General features: G+C 54.3%; 4 protein-coding genes across 7 annotated transcripts in view; all 4 read right to left on the bottom strand.

Moving 5' to 3' along the window:
- Nucleotides 1-5,484, bottom strand: part of CLPTM1 (CLPTM1 regulator of GABA type A receptor forward trafficking) — a 29,217-nt gene extending 23,733 nt beyond the window's left edge. The window contains exon 1 of one of the 3 annotated variants that reach the window (XM_034986730.1): nucleotides 5,458-5,484. In XM_034986730.1, the coding sequence (XP_034842621.1) occupies nucleotides 5,458-5,469 (12 nt within the window). In that variant the 5' untranslated portion in view covers nucleotides 5,470-5,484. Of the gene's footprint in view, nucleotides 1-324; nucleotides 452-5,112; nucleotides 5,204-5,457 lie in introns of those variants that run through there. The other 2 variants (XM_034986729.1, XM_034986731.1) reach the window with 2 other exon arrangements.
- Nucleotides 5,485-9,413: 3,929 nt separating this feature from the next.
- APOC2 (apolipoprotein C2) lies at nucleotides 9,414-10,112 on the bottom strand. The gene is made up of 3 exons (XM_034986728.1): nucleotides 10,058-10,112; nucleotides 9,731-9,890; nucleotides 9,414-9,504 (listed from the first exon to the last, which is right to left on the bottom strand). Exons 1-3 carry the CDS (start codon nucleotides 10,110-10,112, stop codon nucleotides 9,414-9,416), a joined length of 306 nt encoding a protein of 101 aa, XP_034842619.1.
- Nucleotides 10,113-11,453: 1,341 nt separating this feature from the next.
- On the bottom strand, nucleotides 11,454-13,825 carry APOC4 (apolipoprotein C4). Its single transcript, XM_034986484.1, has 3 exons — nucleotides 13,535-13,825; nucleotides 12,031-12,160; nucleotides 11,454-11,706 (listed from the first exon to the last, which is right to left on the bottom strand). Exons 1-3 carry the CDS (start codon nucleotides 13,608-13,610, stop codon nucleotides 11,454-11,456), a joined length of 459 nt encoding a protein of 152 aa, XP_034842375.1. The 5' UTR covers nucleotides 13,611-13,825.
- Nucleotides 13,826-21,837: 8,012 nt separating this feature from the next.
- Nucleotides 21,838-24,991, bottom strand: APOC1 (apolipoprotein C1). 2 transcript variants are annotated; one of them, XM_034986727.1, is made up of 4 exons: nucleotides 24,972-24,991; nucleotides 23,947-24,026; nucleotides 23,300-23,447; nucleotides 21,838-22,042 (listed from the first exon to the last, which is right to left on the bottom strand). In XM_034986727.1, exons 2-4 carry the CDS (start codon nucleotides 24,002-24,004, stop codon nucleotides 21,982-21,984), a joined length of 267 nt encoding a protein of 88 aa, XP_034842618.1. In that variant the 5' UTR covers nucleotides 24,005-24,026; nucleotides 24,972-24,991; the 3' UTR covers nucleotides 21,838-21,981. The 2 variants fall into 2 exon arrangements, with proteins under 2 accessions (XP_034842618.1, XP_034842617.1); XM_034986726.1 differs by lacking the exon at nucleotides 24,972-24,991 and adding an exon at nucleotides 24,148-24,196.
- Between the last annotated feature and the right edge of the window lie 952 nt (nucleotides 24,992-25,943).

The raw sequence follows: 25,943 nt of genomic DNA, 5'->3' as shown, positions 1-25,943 counted from the left end.
CAGACGTAGAAAAACACAGCCAGAGTGTGAGCCATGACAGGCCCGTACCACGAACAGCACACATTGCCCTGCGGGGCCAGCACCATGAACATCTCCACTCAGCGGCCGGGCAAATGGAGGCGCAGGGAGGCTGACCCACTTGTCTGGGTCACTCAGGAAGGAAAAGGGCAGCAGGATGACAAGGGGGTGGGTAGGCCAGGGAGGTCAGGCAGGGCTTCCCAGAAGAAGAATCTTCACTCAGAAACAGAAGCTCAGAGGCAGGGAATTTCATGATGTCAGGAAGGGCCTGAGATGGGGAAGTTCTTCCCGCCCCTCTCCTTGCACCTGCTGGTTCCCGGATCCTGTCCTCTTCCTCCTCCCAGCTCTGTCCCCTCACCGCTCCGCCTTCAAGAGGCAGGATCAGGACTGTCATGGTCACCGTTGGGCAGAAGCACCGCCCAGCACAGAGCAGGGGCTCAGTAAACACCTGTGGAATCAACATGTGCTCCCTGAAGGGCTTGCCCCCAGCACCCAGGCCCCCCCCCACCACTCCCCTCCAGGCCTCCACTGCCCAGCCTTCCCTGCCCCCCGCCACAGCCCCGAGCCCACCCCCTCTCTGGCATTTGTCATGCCCTGTCCCCTTCACCAGCAAGAGCTCGTCCCTGTATCTCCCAGTGTGCGGGACACCACCATGGCAAAAGGTGGGGCTCTGGGATCCTGCAGTTCCTGGCTGTGAGATCTTGGGCGCGTCACTTCCCGTCTCCGACACAAGGGCCAGGTTGAAAAAGTACTGGTGTGTTATAGACAGAAAATATTTCCTGAGCACCTAGTATGCGCCAGGCTCTATGCTAGGCAGTGAGCAGACAGCTCTGGACCCTGCCCTCCTGGAGCTCAGGGTCTAGAGGGGAACACACCCACAGAACAGTCAACAGGATCATTCAAACTGGTAAATGGGAGAACTGCTCTGGAGGAAAGAAGCAGGGGCAGATGATGGCTACTGGGGTGGGGACGGGGAGCCACTTTGGATTAGGTAGTCAGAGGCCTGCCTGAGGAGCTATTTTTGACGTTTGGGTGAAGGGCATGCTGGGAGAGGGACAAGTTCAGGGAAGTGGTTGGCTGGGGGACCAGGCAAGGTCAGAGACAGGCACAGGGCCCCCTCATTCAGGGCTGGCCTTGCTCCTGGGAGCAGCGGGGGCCAAGTAAGGCTTTCCAGCAGGTCTGAGCTGATTCCCGTCAAGAAACAGAAAATGAGGCCAGGCCAGGATTTGAACCCATGTCTGGTTGACCCCCAGGTCTGTTGGACCTGGCTCCACTCAAGCTGGCTGGAAACCCTTCCACAGATATGTAAATGGAAACTGCAATGAGAAGCCACTTCACGATGCTGGCCACAATCAAAATGATGGACAATCACAAGTGTTGGTGAGGGTGTGCAGAAGCCGGACCGACTGTATACTACTGGTGGGGAAACGGAGCTGGGGCTTTGAAAAGTACGGCAGAGAATTAAAAAGCGAAATGTGTGGGGCGCCTGGGGGGCTCAGTCAGTTAAGTGTCTGCCTTCGGCTCAGGTCACGATCCTGGAGTCCTGGGATCGAGCCCCACGTCAGGCTCCTCGCTCAGCACGGACACTGCTTCTCCCCCTGCTCGTGCTCTCTCGCGCGCTCTCTCAAATAAATAAATAATCTTTTAAAAAAGCTTTTTAAATAAAATAAATAAAAATAAAAAGTGAAATGTGCACCTGCCATACAAACCAGCAGCCCCACTCCTAGGTCTACCCAAGAGAAAGGAGAACGTACAGACAGGGGAAAGCTTATGCGCAAATGCTCACGGGGGCATTATTGGTAAAAACACCTGCGATGCCCCTCGATGAACGAACATGGGGTATCCATACAATGGAATGCTACTCAGTCATAAAAAGGAGCCCTGCTGGGGGCAGAGTGGCTGAGAAAGGGAGCTGGAATGTTCTGAGGGGATGGGGACCGGGTGGTGATGCTTGTACTGCACTAAACGCCGTTGAACTCCATACCAACGACAGGTGAATGCTGTGTTATCTATTATGCTGCAAAAGAAAGGTAACTCTCCTGTGGCTTCCACTTCCCTTGGAGTAAAGGCGAAATCTTCACGCTGACCTCCACGTCTTGGCCTGATCTGGCCCCCTCCCTGCCTCTCTACTTTCACCCCTCTCCCCGCATTCACTGGCTTCAGCCACAAGGCCTCTCAGTGTTCCTTCCAACAGCCAGGCATCTGTAGCCTCAGGGCCTTTGCATGGGCTGTTCCCTTTATCTGAGAGGTTCCCGCCCCTCTATATCTGCATGCCTCCCTCCTTCCTCTCCTTCAAGTCTTTGTTCAAATGTCCCCTCCTCAGGGGCCCCTGGGTGGCCCATCCGTTAAGCGACCGACTCTTGATTTCGGCTCAGGTCATGATCTCAGGGTTGTGGGATCGACCCCACGTCAGGTTCTGTGCTGAGCAGAGTCTGCTAAAGTTTCTCTCTCCCTCTCTCTGCCCCTCCCCATGCTAGCTCTCGCTCCCCCTCTTTCAATAAATCTTAAAAAAAAAAAAAGTCACTTCCTCAGGGAGGCCTTCCCAAACTACCTTGTTTAAACTGCAACCCTCCTAGCCACCCCTCACTTCCTATCCTCTTCCCCAGCTTTACTCTGTCCATGGCATTTATCACCATCTGACCCGCTATATGTATTTTTTTATCTTATTCACTGTTTTCCTGTCCATTCTTTTATCCCTGCTGCCCAGCTCTTAAATAGAACATGAGCTCCAAGAGGGCAGGGACTGTTCTGTTCACAGCTGTAGCCCCAGCATTAGCCTGGGGCCTTGTATGGAATGGGGACTCAGTATACATTAGCTGAAGGAATGAAAGGCAGGGCTAAGGGCCCTGTGTCTGAGCCCCTGGCTGGAGAAGCAGGTTGGCAGGAGCATGAGATTGCTGAGGGTCCACCCACTCTGTGCTAGGCCCCACAGGCCCGGGGAGGGTTATGGTGGCTATGGACACAGTAGTGACTAAAACACAGTTCCTCCTCTGGGACCTACATATCCAATCTCACACGCAATCTACAGAACCACTGGCTAAGGGACCCACAAGCAGCTGAAACCATGAAGTTGGGCTGGGAGCGTGAAGACAGGCTTTCCAGCACATCCTCACTGACTGCCTGATCCCCCATAGGAATTCCATCCCAGCCCAGGCTCTGCCTCAACATCTGTTGATTCCACAAACACTGGGCACCTGCTCTGTGCCTGGTCCCAAGCTGGGCAGTGCAGGGGACACAGTGTTGACAGCTTCTGCCCTCCAAGGGCTCTCAGTCCAGCGGAAGAGACAGGCAGATGATATAACCCAGAGCAGACAGGGCTGGGACAGGAGAGCCCAGGGGCCGTGGGAGCCCTGACCCAGTCTGAGAGGGTCAGAGAAGGCTTCCTAGAGGACATTTAGCAATGTTTGAGACATTTTTGACTGCACAACTGGAAAGGGGTATGTGTGCTACTGACATCTAGGGAGTAGAGAGGCCAGGGATGCTGCTAAACATCCTACAATGCGTGGGACAGCCCCCCACGAGAAAGAATTAACCAACCTTTCAAAACGTCAATAATGCTGAGGCTGAGAAATCCTAGTCTAGTCTGAAGAAAATTCAGATCATGCAAGGCCTTGATCTACTAAAGAATTTGTACTTTACCCTGAAGGCAAAGGAGTAAGTCTTGAAAGGTTTTAAGCAGAGGTGGGACAAGAGAAAATCAGGGGATCCCTGGAAGCCTGGCATTTGGGGTGACCTGAACCCTAGTCTCTCTGATCCACCCCCCCCACCCCCAGTAATCAACAGAAACTCAGAGGCAGGGGAAAGACCTCCCTCCAGCAAGACCGGGGGGAGCCCCCCCCCCCCCATGACAAGGGACTGAGTCTTCATTCTAGAGCTAACTCAACAAATATTTCCTGAGGCCGCCCCCAGGCCAGACCCTGCTTACAGATGCTGAACCAAGCATGTTGGGCTCTTATCACACAAATCTCATCCTGGCGTCCTCCCCAGGTGATATTATTTGCCCCTCCTCTGGGCTCCCTCAGTCCCTGGCACAGACTTTTGTCACCATCCTAGTCATTCAGGATTGTAATTCTCTACATGTCAAAAAAAAAAAGTCACTTCCCTCCCACTCCACTGACGGCAGGGACATGGCTGGAACCATCTTTGTGACCCATCGCATGGCTGGCCATCCTGTGCAACCCCTCTACTTACCACTGGAGAAATGAAGGCCCAAAGAAGGCAAGGAACTTGTCCAAGGTCACACAGAAAGTCAGCTTCATTCTTCCCTCTCAACCTGCACTCCTCTTCCCTGTGCTGCCTCCCACGTCAGTGACATCCCAGTGGGTGGGTCGACAGCACCTTGCTGTCACTCCATCCATTCCCTAAATGCCTGAAGGATGGATGCCTGAACTAGTATGTTCTGCAGCTTTGGTTTAGTTGAGGCAGCAATGGATCAGAAGTGATCAGCACCTGGACTAACTCCCCGGTGGGATTAGTTTATGCTGAAAGCACACCCATCCCAGTCCTGACCACCCTGGGTCAGCAATGTCTGGTCACTTCTACATGGAATGGATCCCAAACCCAACCTGGGTGACCTTCTGCAAGCGCCTTAGTCTCATTCTTTCTGGGATTCCCGTTTGTAAAGTGGGTCTGTCGGCCTCCACAGCCCGTGCCCTTACCCACGATGATTCCCCGACTTCCGCAGAGCTAGAAAACTCCCAATTAATCAATCACTGCCCACATCCCAGGTACTGCAAGGGAGACCCTAAACGCCGGTCCACTTTAGGAAAGGTCTTGGAGCCTGGAATCGCAGAGTCGAGAACCAGAGCGCTTGGGTGTAAGTCTGCGCCCCTCCGTGCTACTGTCTCCCGGCTCGAGCAAAGAGCCTGATGGCCGCCCAGCGCGAGCGTGCAGGGGGCCCGGCGTGCAACAGGGCCCCGCTCCCCGCACTGTCCGGCCTCCAGGGCTGCCCGGCCCCGCCTGGGCCCGGTACTCAAGGTCCCTCTGGGCAAGGAGCCCCCAATGCACGGGATTCCGCGAAAAGGGGCAGGACACGCCCCGTGGGAGGCCCCCCGGGTGGGGAAGAACCCCTCAGGCCCCTCTCGGCCTCCGTACCTGACCGGAGCCGCCTCCCCCGGCCGCAACCACGGCGCTGCCGGCCCCGTCCGCCTCCTGCGCCGCCGCCATCTTCCTGCTCCGGGTCCCCGCCCCCGCCGCCAGCCCCGCCCCGTCCCCGACGGTGCCAGCGCGATCGCGCGAGATTTCACACTTCGCCCGATCCGCCAGCCACCGTATCCGGCAGGAGCGCTTAAGCCACGCCTCTCTAGAGAGCCGCTTCCGGCTAAGAACGAACCAGCCGGGCCACCGTACTCCGCCTCCTCTCAGCCGCCTGTCTTTCACCTAGTAGACGTTCTCCCGGCTTTGAACTTCCGGCCTTTCTCGGCCAGCGTAGGAGCTTACCACAGGCTGCATTCCCTTTGCTTTCTCGAGTAAACCCCCCTCTTCCATTTATGTGAGCCTTGTAGACCATGCTGCCCGCCTCGGCGATTCTCCGAGGCCTTTCCGTTTTCGTGTTTCTTGAGCTTTCCCGGCTACCGTAACGCCTCAAAACGTTCTGCTCGAAGCGCTCCTCTCCGTGATCCATGAACCTCCGTGGCCACCGTACCCAGACTCAGGGGGCGGGCCTTCGGCTGATGCCGTCACCTTCGGACCCCTTTTCCTAAAGCAAGCCTTTCTTCTAAGTCCCCTTAGGTTAGATAGCGTTTTCCCGTGCGTTCAGAATGACTATTTCAGGGTTCGCACAGCCGCCAGCCCCTCCCCAAGCCTTCGGGCCACCTAGTTTAGACCGCACGCGCGCTCCGGGGTGATCTTTGCTTCCTAGAAGATTTCGCTACTCTGGACTCGGCTTCCAGGGCTCTAAGAACTTCATACTTTTTCCTGGCTACGTCTCTCTGTACTGTCCCAAGCCTGGGCACGTGTTGCGAGAACCCTGGCCTGGGGAGGGTGGTATGGAGGATCAGAAAAAAGTCTATCAGCGGCTCTTAAGCTTTATCTATGAATTGAGTGGAGGTGTGACCTGGATTTAAACTCTGGTTGTGCTACTGATCTTCTAAATGATCCCGGACAAGTGACGTATCTCTTTGGGTCTCAGTTTCTTCCTCTTTCCATAAACGAAGCATTTCCCTCCCGCTTATGCACCGCCAGGGTTTTGGAAAGACCTAGTGGGGTCACGAATGTAAAGCACCTACCCACCCAACCCCACCTCACTCTTAGCAAGTGATCAATATCTTGCACTGTTATTACGGACCTTACAGATTACCTGAAAGGGAGAGCAGGCTTTGCATTGGGATTCTCCAATTATTTATTTCTCATTTTACTATCTACTCCCTCCACTTTCCTCTTGGTCTAGTAATATCACCTCCTCCAGGAAACCTTCCCTGGCCCCCAGGCTGTGCGAGCACCGCCTCCCAGTCTTCCCCGTTCCCTGGGCTCTGCAACCCATCCCTGCCCACTTTATGTCATCACTGTCAGGGACGGGTGTGGCATGTCTTGCTCTCTGCCGTGGGGAAAGCCGAGGGCTGTCACGCTCCTTGCTCTCCCTCCAGCACTGCCCCAGGGGATGATTGCTAAGTTAAAAGATGAAACTCTGAATGTGGAAGGTTGATGACCTACCTCTGAGGACCAACACAAAGGCAAGAAGTTACCTTAGAGAATGTCTTTCCTAGTCCACTCACAGATAGTAAGAGTAGCAAGAACGGGGGTGCCTGGGTGGCTCAGTCATTGAGCGTCTGCCTTCGGCTCAGGTCATGGTCCGGGGGTCCTGGGATCGAGCCCCGCATCGGGCTCCCTGCTCAGCGGGAAGCCTGCTTTTCCCTCTCCCGCTCCCCCTGCTTGTGTTCCCTCTCTCGCTGTCTCTCTCTCTGTCAAATAAATAAAATCTTAAAAAAAAAAAAAAAAAAAGTAGCAAGAACGAGTCAGTGAAATTGTATGCCCAGTTGGTTTAGTGTCTACTTTCGGCTCAGGTCATGATCCCAGGGTCTTGGGATCAAACCCCTTTTTGGGATCCCAGCCCCTCTGCCCTTCCCCCCCCCCCCCGGCTTGTTGTGCTCTCAAATAAATAAATAGAAATTAAAAAAAAATTTTGTAGGCCCAGTTTTTAAGTTTACAGATGAAATGAACATACTGATTGAAGTCCACCAGACAAGAGGCAGATTGAGATTTGTGGGCCTTTTTTTAAAGCACAAAATTACATACACAAGCTTAAGTAGAGGACCACAGAAAACCCAGGCAAGTGAGGGGCTTTAGAAACGTAATCTCCAGCGTCACTGTAACCCCATCTCTGCTTTCAACTCTAGATACAAAATGCTCCGGTCTGCCCTCCTCTCTCATCAGAATCCTGATCTGTTGGAGCATGAAGGTCTCTCAGCTAGACTGTGACTTTAGCAGCACTGCGAAGCCCTCTCCCATGTCTGCTGAGTGACCAAATTCTTCCATTTCTACTAATTGCTAAGTGAATCACAGCCCACAGCCACTCTGCCCTCCACTAGGGGGCGCCCAACACCAACCAGAAGATGCGATTGCGGGTTCTAAGGGAGAAAAGGATGGGAGCCCTACGCTTTTGGGTCCTGAGGAAAAAGCCTTGGGAGGTCCAGACTCCGAGTCTGAGGGAGAAGAAGTCTGGGGTCCCAGACTCCTGAATTCTGGGGGAAGAGGCATCTAGGGGCCTGGACTCCGGGGTCCTAGGGGGAGTGGGACTGGGGTGGAGGCCTGAGAAAGGAAGGAGGAATCTGGGAAGGGCACCAGGATTGGTTGGAAGCAGAACTGGCCTGGGCAGTGGTTTGGTTTGGCTTGAGTCCGTGGGAAACAAGTGGACAGAGCAGGGATTGTTCCTCTAGGGTCCCCCCTCCCCATCACCCTCTGGGTTTGGCAGCCTCAGCTCTTCCCAGGCCCTGGGGACTTGGGGGCATTTCCCACAGCCCCTCCCCAAGGCCCCTGTTTTCTACTAGACTCCCAGCTGCCCATCCTCAAGACCTGGGAAAGCTGCCCCAAGAGTGCTGAGAGGCTGGCTGGAGATTAATGCCAAGCAGATTAGGAGAAACAGGCCCTGGATCCTCAGAGGCCAACAGCCCCCCCCCCCCCAGGCACTTGGGGGCCTCGGACCACCCTCTACTCCCTCAGGACCCAGAAGTGCAGGCCCCCAGCCCTCTACCTAGGGGCCCCAGCACTGTCCTCTCTGATTGCACCTCCTCTGCTCTTACTTGCACACCCTGTGCTTTTTGCCTGCAATTCCCCGCTGCCCAGATACCATTTCCCAACCACTAACGGACCAAGTGAATCCCCCCCTCCCCCCACAATCCAGCAACAACAGCCCCAACCACACTACACTGTGATGCATCCCCTAGGACCAGCCCAGCCAGGTTTTCTAGGGGGACTTCCCCTATCCAAGGGGGCTACGCCCAGGCCTTGATCTCTTCACTTCTTCTTTTCTTCATTGCACAAATCGCTATCTGAAGTCATCTTCTCCCTTGGTCATCTAGCTCATCCTCTGCCTTCCCCCTCCCTACCTCCCAGCCGCTCTGTTTGTGGCCTCAAGATGGAACAGAGCTCCTGATCCTGAATGGGAGCTCAGAAGATGTTACTACTGTTGCTAATAAGGAGAGAGCAGCTAACAGAACACACCACACAGCCGTAATCACTAAAACTGCGTGGAATTGGGCCTGGGCCCAATCAATAGCTTTTTTTTAAAGGGCCACAGAAAGCAGGACTCTCTGTCTTTTCCCTGCAGTGTCCCCTGGGCCTAGCAGGGTCTCAATAAATACAGGTTGGACAAGCATATAGGAATTGTCACAGAGCACAGCTTTTGTAGATCGATCCTCTTGGGTTCCAGCCAACCTGGGCTCTGACTTCCTGTGCTCAGTAGTGACCTCTGGGCACCAGTCTCCCCTCTGACACAGGATCATGGGACACCTCACTGTGATGTACATTTAAAGGATCCGTCCAGGGCCTAGATAGTGCCAGAGGCCGCTCGAAGTTAGCTGTGTTCGTGGTTTGTCATTTTACATATGAGAAAGCCAGACCTTGGTGAAGGACAGTCTCTAATTTTGTTGTTACAGTTATTCCTTGTTATTATTCACCTCTTTATTCCCACTGACCAAGTTAGGGCTATATACATCCAATGGGCACTCAATAACCATTGGATGGACTGAATCAGTCCCACCATCTTGGCCCCTGAGGTCTTAGAAAAGCAACCACATGGAAGAAAATAAATGGCTTTTTAAATTAATTTATTTATAAGAAGAACAGACTAGCATTGGGAGCAGGATGCTGGTAGCTGCTGAAAAGTAGGGGGTAGGTCAGAGGAGCCAAGGGGTCGTGGGGTCTGGACTCTCCCATCCCCCCTGGTCGGGGCCCAGCTGTTACTGGTCTCCCTTCAGCATAGAAAGTAACTGGTCAGTGAAAATCCCTGCGTAAGTGCTCACAGCTGCTGTGCTTTTGTTGTATATTTCCCTGGGGAGAAAGGACAGACGTTCAGAGCAGGAGGAGGCTGGGAGTACCCTGAGTCTAAGGGAGAAACAGGCTGGGGGCCCAGAATCATGTGTCCTGCAGGAAAAGGTGGCTGGAACCCAAACTCTTGGATCCCTAGGGAGGACAGGGCTGGGATCTCAGAATCCAGGGTTCGGACAGGGCTGGGGGCTGGGACTCCTGGTTCCTAGTGGGGGCAGGTCGATGATACCTGATTTTCTCATCCACGGTGGTCAAGTATGTCTTCTCGTACAGTCCCTGGGCGGCTGACTTGGCTATCCCCCAGTAGCCATAGAATGATTCCTGCATCTGGGTGAACAGGGAGGGGCTGGTGGCTTCATCTTGCTGGGGCATGTGGGCCCCCTGGACCTCTGCAGGGGGAGAGTGCATTAGGAGAGCCGAGGAGCCTGCCGCAGGGGACAATGAGGCAGGGAAGGAGGGGGATGGGGGAGGGCCAGGCAAGAGCTAGACTGGAAAGATGCTTGAGGCTCCTCTCATCCCCCTCACAGACCCCTCTTCCCCTGCTGAACACACTCACCACATCCCAATACCAGGAGGACAAGAACCAGAACCAGGAGGTATCGGATGCCCATGGCTTCAGAAGACCTGGAACGCTGAGAAGGCTGTGGGACAAGGTGACATCTAGTCCTGGGGTTCTCCCCCACCCCCGCCAAATGCAAGAGGAGGGGGCTGGGCTTCCCCTCTCCCCTGCCCTCTCCCCCCCCAGCTGAGTCCAGTTGCCAATGCATCGGCTTGGGCCTCATTGTCTAACACTTTATGATTCTACTCCTGATTTTCACACCTTCCTTTAAGCATCCATTCATTCCCTCAAGAAGCATTTCTTGAGCACCTCACCGTGTGTGCCAAGCACAGTCCCTGGGCCCAGCTGTGACCACAGGCGACAGCCCTGCCCTTCCACAGCCCACGTGAGAGAGAAAGACACTCAATGATATTAAACGAGGAAAAAATACTGCGTGTCCCGGGGTGATAAGTACTCTGGAGGGGGGAGGGCATGTCACGTGGCCTGGGAAAGGCTTGGCAGAGGGTGACGTTTCCGCTGCCACCCTGTCGGTACCTGGATGCACCCCCACAGACTCAGCGAGCACATTTCTGATGCCCTGGGCCCTGTTCTGCGTGCCTTCCCTCTGTCTTCACCCCCAGCCCCACCCCCGTCACAGAAGGGCTCAGCTCAGCGACAACCATGCTCAGAGGCCCTACTGTTTGGAGATGAGGTTGAGATCCGACCCCTAGGGGCATCAGGGAAACAGTCTAGGATTCTAAATTCCGCCCTTCCAGCAGAGGAATCTAACGTCAGGACTCTTGCGGGTTTCTGACTTAATATTATCTTTGCCCCCTCCCCGCTGACCCCTCCCCATTGCCATCTTGGTCCCTCTCTTACCCGACTCTGGCAGGCTCTCCTCACTGGCTCCACGCGGGCAGAGAAAGGCTTTATAGCTCTTGAGGTCCACCTCCCCGTCCACAGTTACCACCCCCACCTTGTCCCCTAGGCCAAAGTCCAAGCCAACAGGGCCGCTGAGGGGGTGGTGCAGGGCAGAGAGGGCAGTGACTGTCCCCAGGGTCAAGCCACAGGGAGCCCCTACTCTGAAAACTCGCTCCTGAGAGAGCCAGGCTGGGTGGGGGCTGTGAAGAGGTTGGGGGTTCTGGGCATCCACAAGGAAAGCGGTCTGGGGCGCCCCTCACGTGGGAAGCAAACACAAAGCTCTAAATGAGGGGTCGCTGTGGGGGCCTGCTGACTCCATCTGCACGCCAGCCTTCCTCCTCCATCCCAAACTCAGCTGTCTGGTGTCTCCTTCCCTCCACAATCCCACAGTGGTGCATCTCAGGGCTGGGGGAAGGGGGCCCTCCTCCTGACTCCTTCGCCTCAGGGCCCCCCCCCCAACTGTCCCTCCCTGGCCAGGTGTCACTTCCTCTACTCATGAACTGCTGGGGGTGGCCACAGTGGGAAGGGATGGGGACAGGGACACAGAGAAGCATTTCTTTATTGTGGAAGCTGCAGAAACTTTAATTCTGGTCCCCGTCCCCCAGAGAAGCCGGGGGCACAGGTTGTGAGCCCGGTTCAGAAGGCTATCTTTGGAGCTTTTGAGCCAGGCCTGGGTGCGGAGACTCAGGTCCTTCAGGTGGTCATCGTAGTAGGTCTGCACAAAGCCCTGGACGGCCTCCGGTCCCCTGCAGAAGAGGGACTATAACAGTCGAGACCCCAGCTAGCCCCAAGACTTCCGCTGCCCCATTCATCCCTCTTCCTTCAGACCCAGGAGTGCCTGCTCTCAACTCTTACCCTCGGCTTTGCCCAGACCCAGAGGTCACAGCCTTACCCCACTCAGAACCCAAGAGTTCCGGCCCCACCCCTCCTCCCTCTGACCCAGGTTCTCCCTCTAACCCGCGGGGTCGGACTCCCAGCCCCTCCTCCCTCAGACCCAGGGGTCCAGACCCCCAGCCCCTGCTCCTTCAGACCTGGGAGTCCACCCCCCAAGCACAGCTGCACATACTCACCAGAACCACTGCCACTTATCTCTGGTCCTGGTCACCAGAGCCTTCATGTTGTCGGGCACCAGGCTCCAAAAACCACTCGCTAGCTCTGGTTGAGGGCTCGGGGATTCTGTGGGCACTGCTTGCTGGCACGCTAGGTGGGACCGGAGGGCCACATGGGCCGGCTGGGACCCGAGAATCCTTCCTTCACCTCCGTGCTCACCATCACTGTCCCTCCTGGTGGCCCAAGGGGAGCCCCTTGACGTCCATCTCTGCTGCCCTTCACCTTGTATGTCCCTTTGACCCCTTGTCCCCCTTTTAGCCATCAGTCGATTTCTTGTCACCCTCTGTGCCCACGGCCCCTCCTGTCACCCCTCCGTCTGCCTGTTGTGTTCCCCCTCAGTGTGTAACCCCACCTCTTTGACCCCTATCCCCCTCCTGATGCCTCCTTTAAACCTGATCTTGCTGCCCTCTCGGGTGTCCCATGACCCCCACCCTGTCTGAACAACCTCTGCAAGCAGCCAAGGGAAAGCACAGGAAGACTCCCCCGTCCCCCAGGGATGGAGGTTGGCAGAGCTGTGCCGTTCATTCCCTCCCCTCCGGGGGGCCAGGGGTCCTGCCTCGGATCAGATCGCACTTGATCTCTTCGTACACACCTGCCTGTCCATCACTCTTGTGCCCAGTAGGCAAAGCGTCACCTACAGACCCCAGCCTTCACACGGACACACATGTTTGTGCACATACAGGGGCACCCATACGGCCTGCGGAGTGCCTTAGCCAATGACCGAACCTCTTCTATACGCAGTTTCCCCTTCTGTAGAATGGGACAATGAGAGGCCCTACCTTGGGGATCCTGGGAGAACTCAGAGTTACCACGCATGAGGCACTTGGGAGGGCACCTTGCACATCGGGGTGTTAAAGTTTTAAATGCACGTGCGGAACGCAGACAGGTTCACGTGCCAACACATGCAGACACTCTCACAGCGTCCACACACTCGTATCTTTTACATAAAAACGCGTGCACAAGGGCGCCTGGGTGGCTCAGTTGGTTAAGCGACTGCCTTCGGCTCAGGTCATGATCCTGGAGTCCCGGGATCGAGTCCCACATCGGGCTCCCTGCTTGGCGGGGAGTCTGCTTCTCCCTCTCCCGCTCCCCCCTCTTGTGCTCTCTCTCTCTCTCTCAAATAAATAAATTTAAAAAATCTTAAAACAAAACAAAACAAAAACCGCGTGCACAAACCTATATATGTTTGTTCACGGACACACGTTTACCATGACGTCCTACTCTTGCGCAAACACACACAGCAACGCACATCCACGACCACTGTCATTTGCATCAGCCCCAGGTACGCGCCTCACATGGGGCCACCACCGGCACGTTCTCCCAGAAACGCACACCCATCTGCACACGATGAAACACACAAGCTCCGTACCCCAATGTCTGCCAACCTGCACACCATACGGATGGTCACGCTCACCCCCTACATGCCTGCAGGGTCCCCGCACCCGCCCATCCACTCCTCCTCACCCACAACACAGGCCAGGACCAGAATGCAGAAGCAGAGGGAAGGCAGGGCCTGGGGACTGAGTCCAGGAGGCAACATTTCTGGGGGCTCTTGTTCTCCTATCCTCGATCCTCCGCGCTCAGCTCTCCTGGCTGGGGGAGGGGGGCGCTGTGCAAAGCAGAGAGCAGAGCCCTCCCCTGGCTGCCTCCCCACGCCCCTTGGCAGGGACTTCAGAGAGAGGGGCCCAGGTGACGGTGACAAGCAGAGGCCTTGCCCGCCCCTGCTGGCCTCCCTCCTTCCTACCCTCCCAGCACTCTGGCCTGACAGGGGAAGACAGAAGGCTCTCCGGCCTCCTACAGTGAGCGGTGTTCAAATCCTGGCTGCACCTCACCTGCTGGCCCCGCTCTCTGACCTCAGTTCCCTCCTCTGAAAAACGGGCCCACAACCCATACTTGAGGCAGGACTTTCACTGAATGAAATGATACAAGGGAATGTCTTAACAAGGACGCTGGTGATGGTGGGGCTCACAGATCATGGCTGTTTATGATTATTTTCTTTCTAAGATTCCTTAGGCTCTGGGCTACAGGCCATACATACTCTCATCAGGGGCCCCGGGCAATTCCAACTCCTTCCCTGGGCCTCAATGTTTTCACCTGTAAAATGCACATGGCTCATAAGCGTCTGCCTCCCAGAGGCCATGGGAAGACTGGGTGAGGCCCCGTGAGAGAAAGTTCCAGGTGCACGTAGTAGGAAGTTGTCAATATCAGGCTCAGGCCCAACACCAGGTGGAAAGAAAATGAGCCTTTTCTCCCTGGACATCAGGGCACATGGCTTGGCCAGGGGACCACAGACTGGATTCCTCGGTTCGGGGTTGGCAGATAAAATATAGGATGCCCATTTGAATTCAGATAAATAATAAGTTTTTCTTTTAGTATAAGTAAGCCCCACGCAATATTTGGGAAGTATCCTAAAAATTATTTGTTAACCATCTGAAATTCAAATCTGACCGGGATCCTGGTATTTTTTTTTTTTTTAAGATTTTATTAATTTATTTGACAGAGAGAGACACAGCGAGAGAGGGAACACAAGCAGGGGGAGAGGGAGAGGGAGAAGCAGGCTTCCCGCCGAGCAGGGAGCCCGATGCGGGGCTGGATCCCAGGACCCTGGGACCATGACCTGAGCCGAAGGCAGATGCTTAACGTCTGAGCCCCCCAGGCACCCCCCACCGTAGTCCCCCCTTATCCACAGTTTCAGTTACCAGAGGTCAATTAAGGTTTGGAAGCAGATAATCTGACAATATGCCAACAGTCACCAAATACCACGTCACAGTACCTGTGTCCTTCCCCTCATGTGGGCATTTTATCATCTCACATCATCACATGAAGAAGGGTGAGTATAGTTCAACAAGGCACTTTGGGAGAGAGACACTCCCCTAACTTTAGTTACAGTGTATTATTATAACTGTTCTAGCTCATTATTCATCATTGTTGTTCATCTCTTACTGTGTCTAATTTATGTTAAACTTTATCATAGGTGTGTGGGGATAGGAAAAAACCCCAGTAGATCCAGGGTTTGGCACTATTTCTGGTTTCAGGCATCCCCTGAGGGTCATGGAATGCCCCTCCCCTCCCCGGATAAGGGGCAGCTACTGGGCAGTTTCGTGCTGACCCAGCAACTTCCAGCAGAATGCTTCTCCCTCCAGGGGCCCCAGCGTGGGCTCTGGGACACAGTAGGTGAACAACAAATGTGCCCCGCAGCTCCTGGGTAACAATAATATGCAAAATGAAACCTCCGGGGGAAAAAAAAATGAAACCTCCAAGAGCTTCTGTTTGGAAAGGTGAGAAAGTTCCAGAAATGGATGGTGGTGATGGGGGCACAACATTGGGAATGTACCTAATGTCATTGAAGCGTACCCCTAAAACAGTTGATGTCGTACGTTTTATGTTCTGTATTTGACCATGAGAGAAAAGAAAAAGAAAAGCCCACCGTGCATCGTGGGCAGCCACGAGGTGGGTGGGGTTCAGAGCCTGGCTCCGCCATCTGCCCTGCTGTGTGACCTGGTACAAGGTGCTTAACCTCTCTGGGCCTGTTTCGTCAGCTGCCCTGGAGAGTAGGGGAGACTGTTCACGTAAATTGCTATAAGCAGCACCAGATACACTGCAGGGGTGCTCAGTCAAGGTCAGAGGCTGTTTATTAAGCTTGTGTTTTCTTTCTTTCTTTTTGTTTTTTAAGATTTTATTTATTTATTTGAGAGAGCAAGTGAGAGAGAGAGAGAGAAAATGAGCAGGGGGGAGGGAGAGGGAGAAGCAGACTCCCCGCTGAGCATGGAGCCCAACGTGGGGCTCGATCCCAGGACCTTGAGATCATGACCCAAACCAAAGGCAGACACTTAACCGACTGAGCCACCCAGGCGCCCCAAACTTGTGTTTTCTGAGCACACACTCTGCACTAGGCACCACGGCAGGTGGTGGTTTGGCGCCTTAACTCACTGAATTAACACAACAGCGCTATGGTGTGGACATCTTCATCATTCCCATTTTACAGATGAGAACATGGAGGCTTGGGGGCCAATGGCTCCTCAGCCACCAAGTGGTGAATTTGAACCTGGCTCCCTCACACCTAGCCAAGCCAGGACAACCCCTGGGTCTTAGAGGCCAAGAGGGAGGTTGGAGCAGGGGTGGGCCTGGGGGAGGTCTCTGACCCCTGCCCCTGGCTCCAAGGTCAGTGTGGGCTGTTTGCTGTTTGCTGCTTGCAATGTTTGCCCATCCTGGGGACAGGAACAGGCTGAAGGTCGTTCAGGGTGGACCTCAGAGTCAGCTGAATAACAACGGGGAGTGGGGTGTTGGGGCAGAGAGAGAGGTCACAAGAGTGGAGTGGGGGTGGGAGGGGTGGGCTCTGAGACCCCAGTGTGTGTGTCTGGGGGCAGAGAGCATCTCTGAGCCCGCAGCTCTGTGTTGGAGAGACCACCAGACACCAAAATCACTCTCCCCCAGTCCAGACCCCATCCCCTCACTCCTGAATCCCAGAACCCACCTCCCTTCTGGCACTCCTGGGCCCTCACCTCCCTCCTCTGCGTCCCTGGGTTATGGCAGGAATGTCTGGGGCCCAAGAAAGGTTGAAATGTCCCCTCCTTTATCTCTTCTTTCTGCTTTCTGTCTTGAGAGTTCTGCTTTCCTTCATTGTTAAGACACAGAGATATTGGGGCGCCTGGGTGGCTTAGTCAGTTAAGCTCATCTGACTCTTGATCTCAGTGTTGTGAGTTCAAACCCGCCCAGCGTGGAGCCTACTTAAAACAAAACAAAAAAATGGAGATATTCACATGACATAAAAATCACCCTTTTAAAGTGTGCAATCCAATGTTTTTTTTTATATATAACATATTTGCAAAGTTGTGCAACCATCACCACTGTCTAATTCCAGAACATTTCTATCACCCTGTAAAGAAATCCCCATACCCGTTAGCCCATCAGGATCACTCTCTGTCTTCTCCCCCCAGCCCAGCAGGGCCACCACTGATCGCCTTTCTGTTTCTATGGATTTCCCTCTTTTGGACGTCATGTAACTGGAATCGTACCCCGCATGGCCTCTTGCGGCTGGCTTCTTTGCTGAGCATCGTGGTTTTGGTGGTTCGTTCATGCTGTGGGGTATGTCCGTGTTTCCTTCTTTTTATGGCAGAATAATATTCACATATACATACACTGTGTGATGTTCATCAGTTGTTGGGCATTTGGATGGTTTCCACTTTTTGGCTGTCATGAACAATACTGCCACGAACATGTACACATTTTTTAAAAAAAAGATTTTAGGGGCGCCTGGGTGGCTCAGTCCTTGCGTGTCTGCCTTCGGCTCAGGTCATGATCCTGGGGTCCTGGGATTGAGCCCTGCATCAGGCTCCCTGCTCCGCGGGAAGCCTGCTTCTCCCTCTCCCTCTCTCACTTTCCCTGCTCGTGTTTCCTCTCTTGCTGTGTCTCTCTCTGTCAAATAAATAAATAAAATCTTTAAAAAAATAAAAAAAAGGGGCACCTGAGTGGCCCAGATGGTTAAGCATCTGCCTTTGGCTCAGGTCATGATCCCAGGGTCCTGGGATCAAGCCCCACATCAGGCTCCTGGCTCAGCAGGGAGCCTGCTTCTCCCTCTCCCTCTGCCTCTCCCCCTCCTCATGCTCTCTCTCTCTATCTCTGTGTCTCAAATGAATAAATAAAATCTTAAAATAAATAAATAAATAAATAAATAAATAAATAAATAAATAAAGATTTATTTATTTCAAAGAGAGAGTGAGCAAGCACAAGCAGGGGTAGCAGCAGAGGGAGAGGGAGAAGCAGGCTTCCTGCTGAGCAGGGAGCCTGTTATGGGACTCCATCCCAGGACCCTGAGATCATGACCGGAGCCCAAGGCAGATGCCTAACTGACTAAGCCACCCAGGTGCCCCTGCGTGCACATTTTTATGTGAACCTGTGAGCAGTTCTTTTGGGTAAACACCCTAGTAATGGAGTTGCTGGATCACATGGTCGCTCTGTTGAACTCTTGGAGGAAGTGCTAAACTGGTTTTTTCCAAAGGGGCTCCATTCATTCGTTGTTATATCCAGTTTTTCATTCACATCAAGTTTGTGAATGAACATTCATGGGCACAAAAATTGTGTTGCTTGTCACGCTCTTCCCCAGTTCTTTTTGACGACTTCTGAATCGTCTTTTGGGTTTCGGGTGCTGTGTCCCCTCCTCCAGGGAGCCCTCCCTGACCAGCTACGCTGAGCCAGGTGCCCACGGGGAGTCCCCCATCCCTGCCCTGCCTGCTGTGTGGAGTGTGTGCCATGGGTGGGGCTGTCCGAATGTGCCACCTTGGTTCTCTGAGTGTGAATGTTTCTACATGCACGTATGGGGCTCTCCGCGTGTTTTTGTTCTTGGTGTGATCAGGGCTATTTGCTCTCTGAGGTCCTGAAGGTATGTTGTAAACCTGAGGAGAACAAACGCATTGGCTCTAAATATAAAGTATAAAAAGAAAATCTTAAAATGAGAATGAATGAGTTCACAAGTGGGTAATGAACGGGAGTCATGGGTCTGCATGTAAGCTGGCCCATGGAAATGTTCACTCACACTCCAGAAGTATCGCCTGAGCTCTCACTGTGTGCCGGGCACTGTTCTGGGCACTTGGCGGCCCTGCAGGAGACAAGACAGTCTCCATGAACTTGACATCTCAGCAGCGGGAGACACAGACAGTAAACAAGTAAGCAAATAGACATACAATATATTAGAGGGTAGCACCTACTGGGAAAAAAGGCAGATATGAAGATGGGAGAGTGATGGGAGAGCCATGTGGGGGGAGCGCAACAGAGACCCCAAGGAGGTGACAAGAGAGCCAGGTGGCTATCTGGACATCTGGTGGGAGAGCATTCCAGGCAGGGGGATAGCAAATGCAAAGGCCCTGGGGTAGGAGCCTGAGGAGTTGCACGTGAGGGAGGGGGAGAGGCCACAGGGGTGACTGGGCCAGGTAGTGCGGAGCTGGTGGACTCTGATACCATCTTCGGGTTTTCCTCTGAGGCTGGAGGGAGAGTTCCGAGCTGAGGAAGGGTGTGTGTGATGTGACTTGTGTTCTAACAGGATCCCTCTGGCTGCCGATTGGGAAGGAAGCATAAGGAGCTTAGAGGGCTGATTTGCGGGGGACGGGGCACTGAGTACAGAGACATATTTATTTATTTCCCACCATTGTTCTCCACCCTCATTTCCTTGAGCACCCCTCAGATGAGCTTGGAGTTGTCCTCAGAAAGAAAGAGCTCAGGGCGCCTGGGTGGCTCAGTTGGTTAAGCGACTGCCTTCGGCTCAGGTCATGATCCCAGAGTCCTGGGATCGAGTCCCACATCGGGCTCCCGGCTCAGCAGGGAGCCTGCTTCTCCCTCTGACCCTATCCCCTCTCATGCTGTTTCTCTCTCTCTCTCTCTCTCAAATAAATAAATAAATAAAATCTTAAAAAAAAAAAAAAAAAAGAAAGAAAGAAAGAGCTCAAACCCACAAGGTTCTTCCCCATGCGTGTGTTCTAAGTTTACATCAATGGCACCACCCTGTGCGTCTTCTCCTGTTTCTTTTTCTTTCTTTTTGAAAGATTTTATTTATCTATTTGTCAGAGGGAGAGAGAGCACAAGCATGGGGAGCGGCAGGCAGAGGGAGAAGCAGACTCTCCACCGAGCAGGGAGCCCAATGCGGGGCTCGATCTCAGGACCCTGGGATCACAACCTGAGCCGAAGGCAGACGCTTAACCGACTGAGCCACCCAGGCACCCGAGGCTGGGGTTTTTATTTTTATTTATTTATTTTTAAAGATTTTATTTATTCATTTGAGACACAGAGATACAGAGAGAGAGAGAGAGCATGAGCGGGGGGGGGGAGGAAGAGGGAGAGGGAGAAGCAGGCTCCCCGCTGAGCCAGGAGCCCGATGCGGGACTCGATCCCAGGACCCTGGGATCACGACCTGAGCCGAAGGCAGACGCCACCCAGGCGCCCCGTAAGCCTCTCTTCAAAAGTGGAGGGCGCACCCCATGAACTGCTTGCCATCCGTCTTCTCTGTCCCTGCCCTCTCCAACCTGAGAGCTGTCCAGGGGAGTCAGGAAAATGCTTGAAAACTAAACTCGCTCCAAAATGCTGGAAATATGGCCAAGTAAATATGAGTAACTGACTAAATCGGCACAGAACATACCCTTTTGCCAACTAGCCAACTGCAGTGTGACTGCTTGTATGAATTTTCTCTGATGAGGGATGTGGGGGCATTTTAATATGCTGGGGATGATGCAGGTGAGGCCCAGGGCCAGGTAGGGGTGTGTGTGTGTGTGTGTGTGTGTGTGTAGTTGCAGCTGAATGTATGGCTGGTGACTCAGGAACAAGGAAAGTGGAGTAAGGATGTGGCCCCTGGAACAAGCCCCCCCCAACCCCCCAGCGTACATTCAAATCCCAGCTCTACCCATTTTGGGCTGTGTGACATCACATAAGTGACTTGAGACTTCTGTGCCTCCGTTTCTTCCTCTGCCAAATAGGGGCAGTGACAGCACCTACCTCAGAGGAGTTTTGTGAAAATGTAATGTTTAGGGGCATCTGGGTGGCTCAGTCGGTTGACCATCTGTCTTCGGCTCGGGTCATGATCTCTGGGTCCTGCGGTCGAGGCCCCACATTGGGCTCTCCGTTCAGCGGGAAGTCTGTTTCTCCCTCTCATTCTCCCTCTGTGCTCTCTCTCTCAAATAAATAAATAAAATCTTTGTTTAAAAAAGTGTAATGTTGGGGCGCCTGGATGGCTCAGTTGGTTAAGCGACTGCCTTCGGCTCAGGTCATGATCCTGGAGTCCCTGGATCGAGTCCCGCATCGGGCTCCCTGCTCGGCAGGGAGTCTGCTTCGTCCTCTGACCCTATCCCCTCTCATGTGTTCTCTCTCTCTCATTCTCTCTCTCTCAAATAAATAAATAAAATCTTAAAAAAAAAGTGTAATGTTAAGGTGTTTTTTCTGATTGAGAATAATCATTCCACCAAGTAGTACTGAGCTCCTGCACCGCGCCCAGTCCTGTGCCGGACTGTGCCTCGGGACAGTGGGGATGACAGCCCCGGCCCTGTCCTCCTGGGGCTCACAGTCCAGTAGGAGAGACAGACCCATCACTAGGCAGTGATGACCCAGCCTGGGGGCGAGGGAGGGCTTCCTGGAGGAGGGGACATCAAAGCTTCCTTGGAGGGTGGAGGATTGTGTAGATAGATCTCGTGGAGGGCTCCAGCCCAGGTCCTACCCTTGCTCCCTTCCACATCCTTCTTTATTATCCATTTAAGTATAATAAACAGCTGCTGTGTATGTGGTGATGAACCAACCAGGTCCCTCATCTTGGGCAGCCTGGCCAGGGAAGAATATAGCAGAACAGTAGCCTCAGGCTGGGGGTCCAGTCCAGCTCTCCCCTTCCTGACGAGTGACTTCACCTCTCTGGGCTTCAATGCCTTCACAGAATTAACAGGGCCCCGCTCCCAAGGTTCTTGTGAGGATTTTTTTTTTTAAGATTTTATTTATTTATTTGAGAGAGAGAATGAGATAGAGCATGAGAGGGGGGAGGGTCAGAGGGAGAAGCAGACTCCCGCCGAGCAGGGAGCCCGATGCGGGACTCGATCCCGGGACTCCAGGATCATGACCTGAGCTGAAGGCAGTCGCTTAACCAACTGAGCCACCCAGGCGCCCTTGTGAGGATTTTTTTGAGACCATGAAGTTTAAAGCCCTCGGCACAGGTCAAGTAGACAATGCTCAATACATTTGACTCCTCTCTCCCCAACCCACCCTGCCCCACCCTGAGCCCCTACCTCACAGCAAAGAAGCACTAAGAATTCTCTACAGGATTTTTATTGGAGGGTGGGAGTGGATATGGCATCATGAAGTCCTTGGTACAGGAGCCAGGGCATGGGAAATTTCGGAGCTCCTTCCAGGGTGCACAGCCCAGAGGAGTGGGGCAGCTCTTCTGGTGTTCAGGAGAAGGCAGTTTTGAGCTGCTCCTTCACTTTGTTGAAAGTCTCAGAAAACCAGTTCCTGCAGGGAGAGATGGGGGAGTCACTGTGTTTGTCTCCCCTCAGGGGGCCCAGGTCCTACCCTCTACCTGCCTCCCTCATCTTCCCCTTTCCCTTCCCCCCAGGAAACAGCATGGCTCCGGTATCTATGGGATTGGGAGGAGCCCTGGGCTGGGTTTCCCAGAGGGACCAGAGCTCTTTGAAGTCAGAATGCTCCAGCCGGGCCCAACTTTGAAGGCTTGCTATCTCTAGCTAGTAAGCCTGCTCTGGCCTAGCTGTCTCCTACTTATCCAAGGGCACTCTTCAGCCTCCTTGTCTTTGCCTAGGCTGTCCCTCTGGCCTGGATTATGTACATATCTTCCTGGCTCAGGGCTTTCGCACTCACCCTCCACAGGGAACATTCTTCCATGTTTCTAGGCCTGGTTGGATTTTCCTAATCACTCAGATCTCAAATTTTTTTTTTTTAGCAAGACAACCAGGCCTCATGGGGTCTCGAACTCACAACCCCGAGATCAAGACCTGAGGGGAGATCAAGAGTCTGAAGCTTAACCTCCTGAGCCACCCAGGCGCCCCGAAGCAGTAACACTTTAAATGGAGATATGAAAAGGGGTGCCTGGCTAGCTCAGTCGGTAGAGTACACGACTCTTGATCTTGGGGTCGTGAGTTCAAGCCCCACACTGGTTGTTTACACCCACCCTGTTTGTTGTCTTCTTAGTGCTTAGCCCTGTCTGGGCTAATCTCCCGGACATTCACTGGTTTACATTCTGCTCCCTGCGGGCTGGGACTTTATCTTCATCACTATTATTCCCCACATTGGAACAGCCCGGACACGTAGCCGATGCCCAATAAATATTTGTTCATGAATGAATGATTTTCTAAGTGGCCAAATGGAATTGATGTTGGTTAAAGAGCATATCGAGCATTTACAATGTGCCAGGCACTATGCAAATCCCCTAGTTTGCTTCTCCTCAGAACTACCCCTTTTACAGGCGAGGAAAAAGGCTGGTCCAGATCTACCCCCGAGATCACACAAAGAGTAGTGAGTCTTCACTGGCCTGTGGACCCAGGCCTGACTGACTCCCAAGCTTGGTCTTTCACCACCACGCAGGACCATTTCTACAGCGTGGCCTAGATGGCAGTCAGGAACCTGTCCCCCACATCTAAGCACCCTGTGATCCAGCTGTGACCACAGGGAAGCTGTCCGCCTCTCCAGGCCTCAGTTTCCCCAATCTGTTAGTGATGTACCCCAGCCCTCCCAAGCCCTGGGAAGGTTCCTAACCGGGTCTTCGCAGGAATGTCGCTCTGCTTGATGCTTTCAACGGCTGCCCGGGCCTTGTCCTCCAGGGTGTTACCAAACTCCTTCAGTTTTTCCGGGATGCGCCCCAAAGTGCTGGAGATTTCTGGGGCCGCCTGGGTGGGGGCTGGGCCTGCCCAGAAGATGGGCAGCGGTACAAAAATTTCAGTATTGGGAACCCTTAGGATGAGATTCCAGGGGTGGGAAAGGAGATCCTTGAAAGTGATTCTTGGAGGTCACGGTGTTAGACTCGGAGGCGGGGTGCGGGGAGAGGGTACTAAAGCGACCAGATGGAGCTCAAGCTGCTGGGAATTAGCTTACTCTCAGCACTGCTTCACCCCTCCCCTTTCCAGGCTGCAAAAGCAGGACAGCCAATCCTGGAGGGGCGAGTCAATACATCATCGGTTGCTAGGGCTTCCCACGGCAGATTAGCCACCCGCGGGACCGCCCCCTTAGAGAGCCCTCACCCACCTTGCGGGATTGGGGGTGGGGTGATCGGTGAGAGATAGGAAAACCAGGGCACAGAAGGGGCCCCAGAGCTCTCAAGGGTCCTCCAAGCTCGGACCCCAGACCCGTGGCCAGCTTCAAGCTTCCGAGTCTCAAACTCCCAGATTCTCCTAGCCCATTTTTACCTTCCAAAACCATCGCCAGAACCACCACCAAAACTGGGAGCGACAGGAAGAGCCTCATGGCTGGGGGCCGGAGGGGCACTCTGGAAGCAGAAGCAGGGGTGGGAGTGATCAGTGACACCCCTCCTTCCTACCCGGAGTTCCTTCCAAACCCCCTTTCTAGTGCTCTTGGAGGGGCATCCCTCCCCGGCATTGAGCACCAACCTGGATCAGTCGCGGGACAGCACGGTGGGAGGTCCTGGCCCGGCCCAGGCCTTTATCGGGCTGGGGAGGGGGCGGGGCAAATTAATCCCTCCCCTTAAGCCTCAGGCAGATGGCCTTCGCCCTGTACCCACCCACCTTTTCCTCTTCCCCGCCTGGCTGGTGCGTGGGTCAGGTGGGCCTACGCACATCCCTTAGGCCTAAAGCCTCTTGCTGTTCAACACCTGCACCTCCAAATCTCCCTGACTTGGTGGATCTCAGCGTGCCATAGTCCCTTCCCCACATGGGGGCACTGCCTTTAGTCTCTCGCCGTGGCCATCTTCTCTAGGGGGTCTCTCCTGCTGAACACCCTTCTCCCGGCCTGGGGAGTGGGGGCGGGGGGGTGTCTCTCAGTCACTTAGTCACTCTGTAACTCAATTCACTGCAACTCCTCAGGCCTCCTCTTCCACCCCCTCTTCCCTTCTTAGCAAGCCTCTTCAGCACAAGCAAGCAACTCTTCCTCCAAGACTCTAGGGTCACCCCATCTGCCCCCACATTCCCAGTCCCTTGCCACCTCCAGTCTCACTTTCAGACCAGCCCTCAAGCCCCCCCACCTCCCTGCATCTGGGAGCATCCCAGGCCTCCATGGTTGTGCTCTGGGGTCTTTATTCCACAGCCCGATCTCTCTTTGGGGAAGAGGTCCTTTCAGCCTGTCTGAACTGCAAAAGCTCAGCTGCAAAGATCCCAGTGTGTGCGCCTCCATCCATTCCACCAGGCCCCTCTTTGCCCTCTGCTTTCCCACTCTGGAAGCTTCCGGGCCCCCTGGTAAACACTCCATTTGTCCTTACCCCTTTGGGCCCTTCCTGGCACTAGGCGGTCCCCCCTCCCCCCGTCTCTCCTCCCACCACATCCGTCCCTCAGGGCTGGAGTCCAATGGTTCCCCTCTTCTTCTGGCTGCCTTTGACCGCCAGTGATCCCTGGCAGCTGTAGGGAGGGCGGCCCTGGCCTCAGACTTGAGGTTGGCTGGCCTTGTGCCCCCACAACCACGTGTCAGCCTGGGGGTGGTGGGGGGGACCGTTGTGAAAGAGACGCACAGACATGACCCTGGCAGGATTGCGACAACCTCTTGGCCAGCTCAGTGCATCTAGTCCCTGTCAGCCCCCCAGCTGCCTTCCCAGACATCTGCTTCCCCTGCGAGCCTAGCATTCCCCAGACATCCACCCAAAGTTCTGCTCTCCTTCCTTCCTCACCCCACCGGAATAGAATAACAACTTTGCTTTTCCAGTCTCCTCCTTATTCCAGCTACAGGGTTTCCATTTACAGATGGGGAAACTGAGGCACAGCCAAGCACAACCAATGGCTCAGCCAGGGGCTAAGGCGCTGGGGGGAGGGGGGGTGTCAGTTCTTTGTCCCTCCACTTTCCAGACTCCAGGCTGTCTCTCTGAATCTCTGCGGGCTTGTCATCCTCCGCCCCACAGCACTCCCTCTGTTCCCCCAAACTCCTTCTGCAGCCCTTGTGCCATCTCTAGACCTGACTGCTATCTTCATCCAGGAGAATTCAAGATTCAGCTCTTCAAGGGGGAGATGTGGCTGAGGCCAGCCCCGGCTATTGACATCTGTGGCTCAGAGGGCTTGGCCCCAGCTCCGGGGCACACAGTGAATCACTAGCACGCTTGGCTGGGACTAGGCCCCCTGCCTCCGAGCCCACTGACCCTTCTCCTCCTCACCCAGGCTGGGTGAGGAGGAGTCATCTGGGGTGGGGGAGGGGTGCCTGCCTCCGCAAGGGCACCCAGCCTGGGTGAGGAGGAGTCATCTAGGGG

Source organism: Mirounga leonina, unplaced genomic scaffold, assembly GCF_011800145.1.
Source record: "Mirounga leonina isolate KUSES-001 unplaced genomic scaffold, KU_Mleo_1.0 Mir_376, whole genome shotgun sequence".
Taxonomy (NCBI): domain Eukaryota; kingdom Metazoa; phylum Chordata; class Mammalia; order Carnivora; family Phocidae; genus Mirounga; species Mirounga leonina.
This window is presented reverse-complemented; position numbering and strand designations above follow the sequence as displayed.

Bases quoted from the DNA above. Each gene is read 5' to 3' on its own strand.
- APOC2 (XM_034986728.1), bottom strand. From the start codon at position 10,112: ATGGGCATCCGATACCTCCTGGTTCTGGTTCTTGTCCTCCTGGTATTG. The intron at 9,891-10,057 runs GTGAGTGTGTTC...CTCCCCCTGCAG, and splicing joins CCTCCTGGTATTGGGATGTG to AGGTCCAGGGGGCCCACATG. The intron at 9,505-9,730 runs GTATCATCGACC...CTTTCTCCCCAG, and splicing joins ACCGTGGATGAGAAAATCAG to GGAAATATACAACAAAAGCA.
- APOC4 (XM_034986484.1), bottom strand. From the start codon at position 13,610: ATGTTGCCTCCTGGACTCAGTCCCCAGGCCCTGCCTTCCCTCTGCTTC. The intron at 12,161-13,534 runs GTGAGGAGGAGT...GGTCCCACCTAG, and splicing joins GGTCCTGGCCTGTGTTGTGG to CGTGCCAGCAAGCAGTGCCC. The intron at 11,707-12,030 runs GTGAGTATGTGC...CCTCTTCTGCAG, and splicing joins GATAAGTGGCAGTGGTTCTG to GGGACCGGAGGCCGTCCAGG.
- APOC1 (XM_034986727.1), bottom strand. From the start codon at position 24,004: ATGAGGCTCTTCCTGTCGCTCCCAGTTTTGGTGGTGGTTCTGGCGATG. The intron at 23,448-23,946 runs GTAAAAATGGGC...TCTTCTGGGCAG, and splicing joins TCTGGCGATGGTTTTGGAAG to GCCCAGCCCCCACCCAGGCG. The intron at 22,043-23,299 runs GTTAGGAACCTT...CTCTCCCTGCAG, and splicing joins GACATTCCTGCGAAGACCCG to GAACTGGTTTTCTGAGACTT.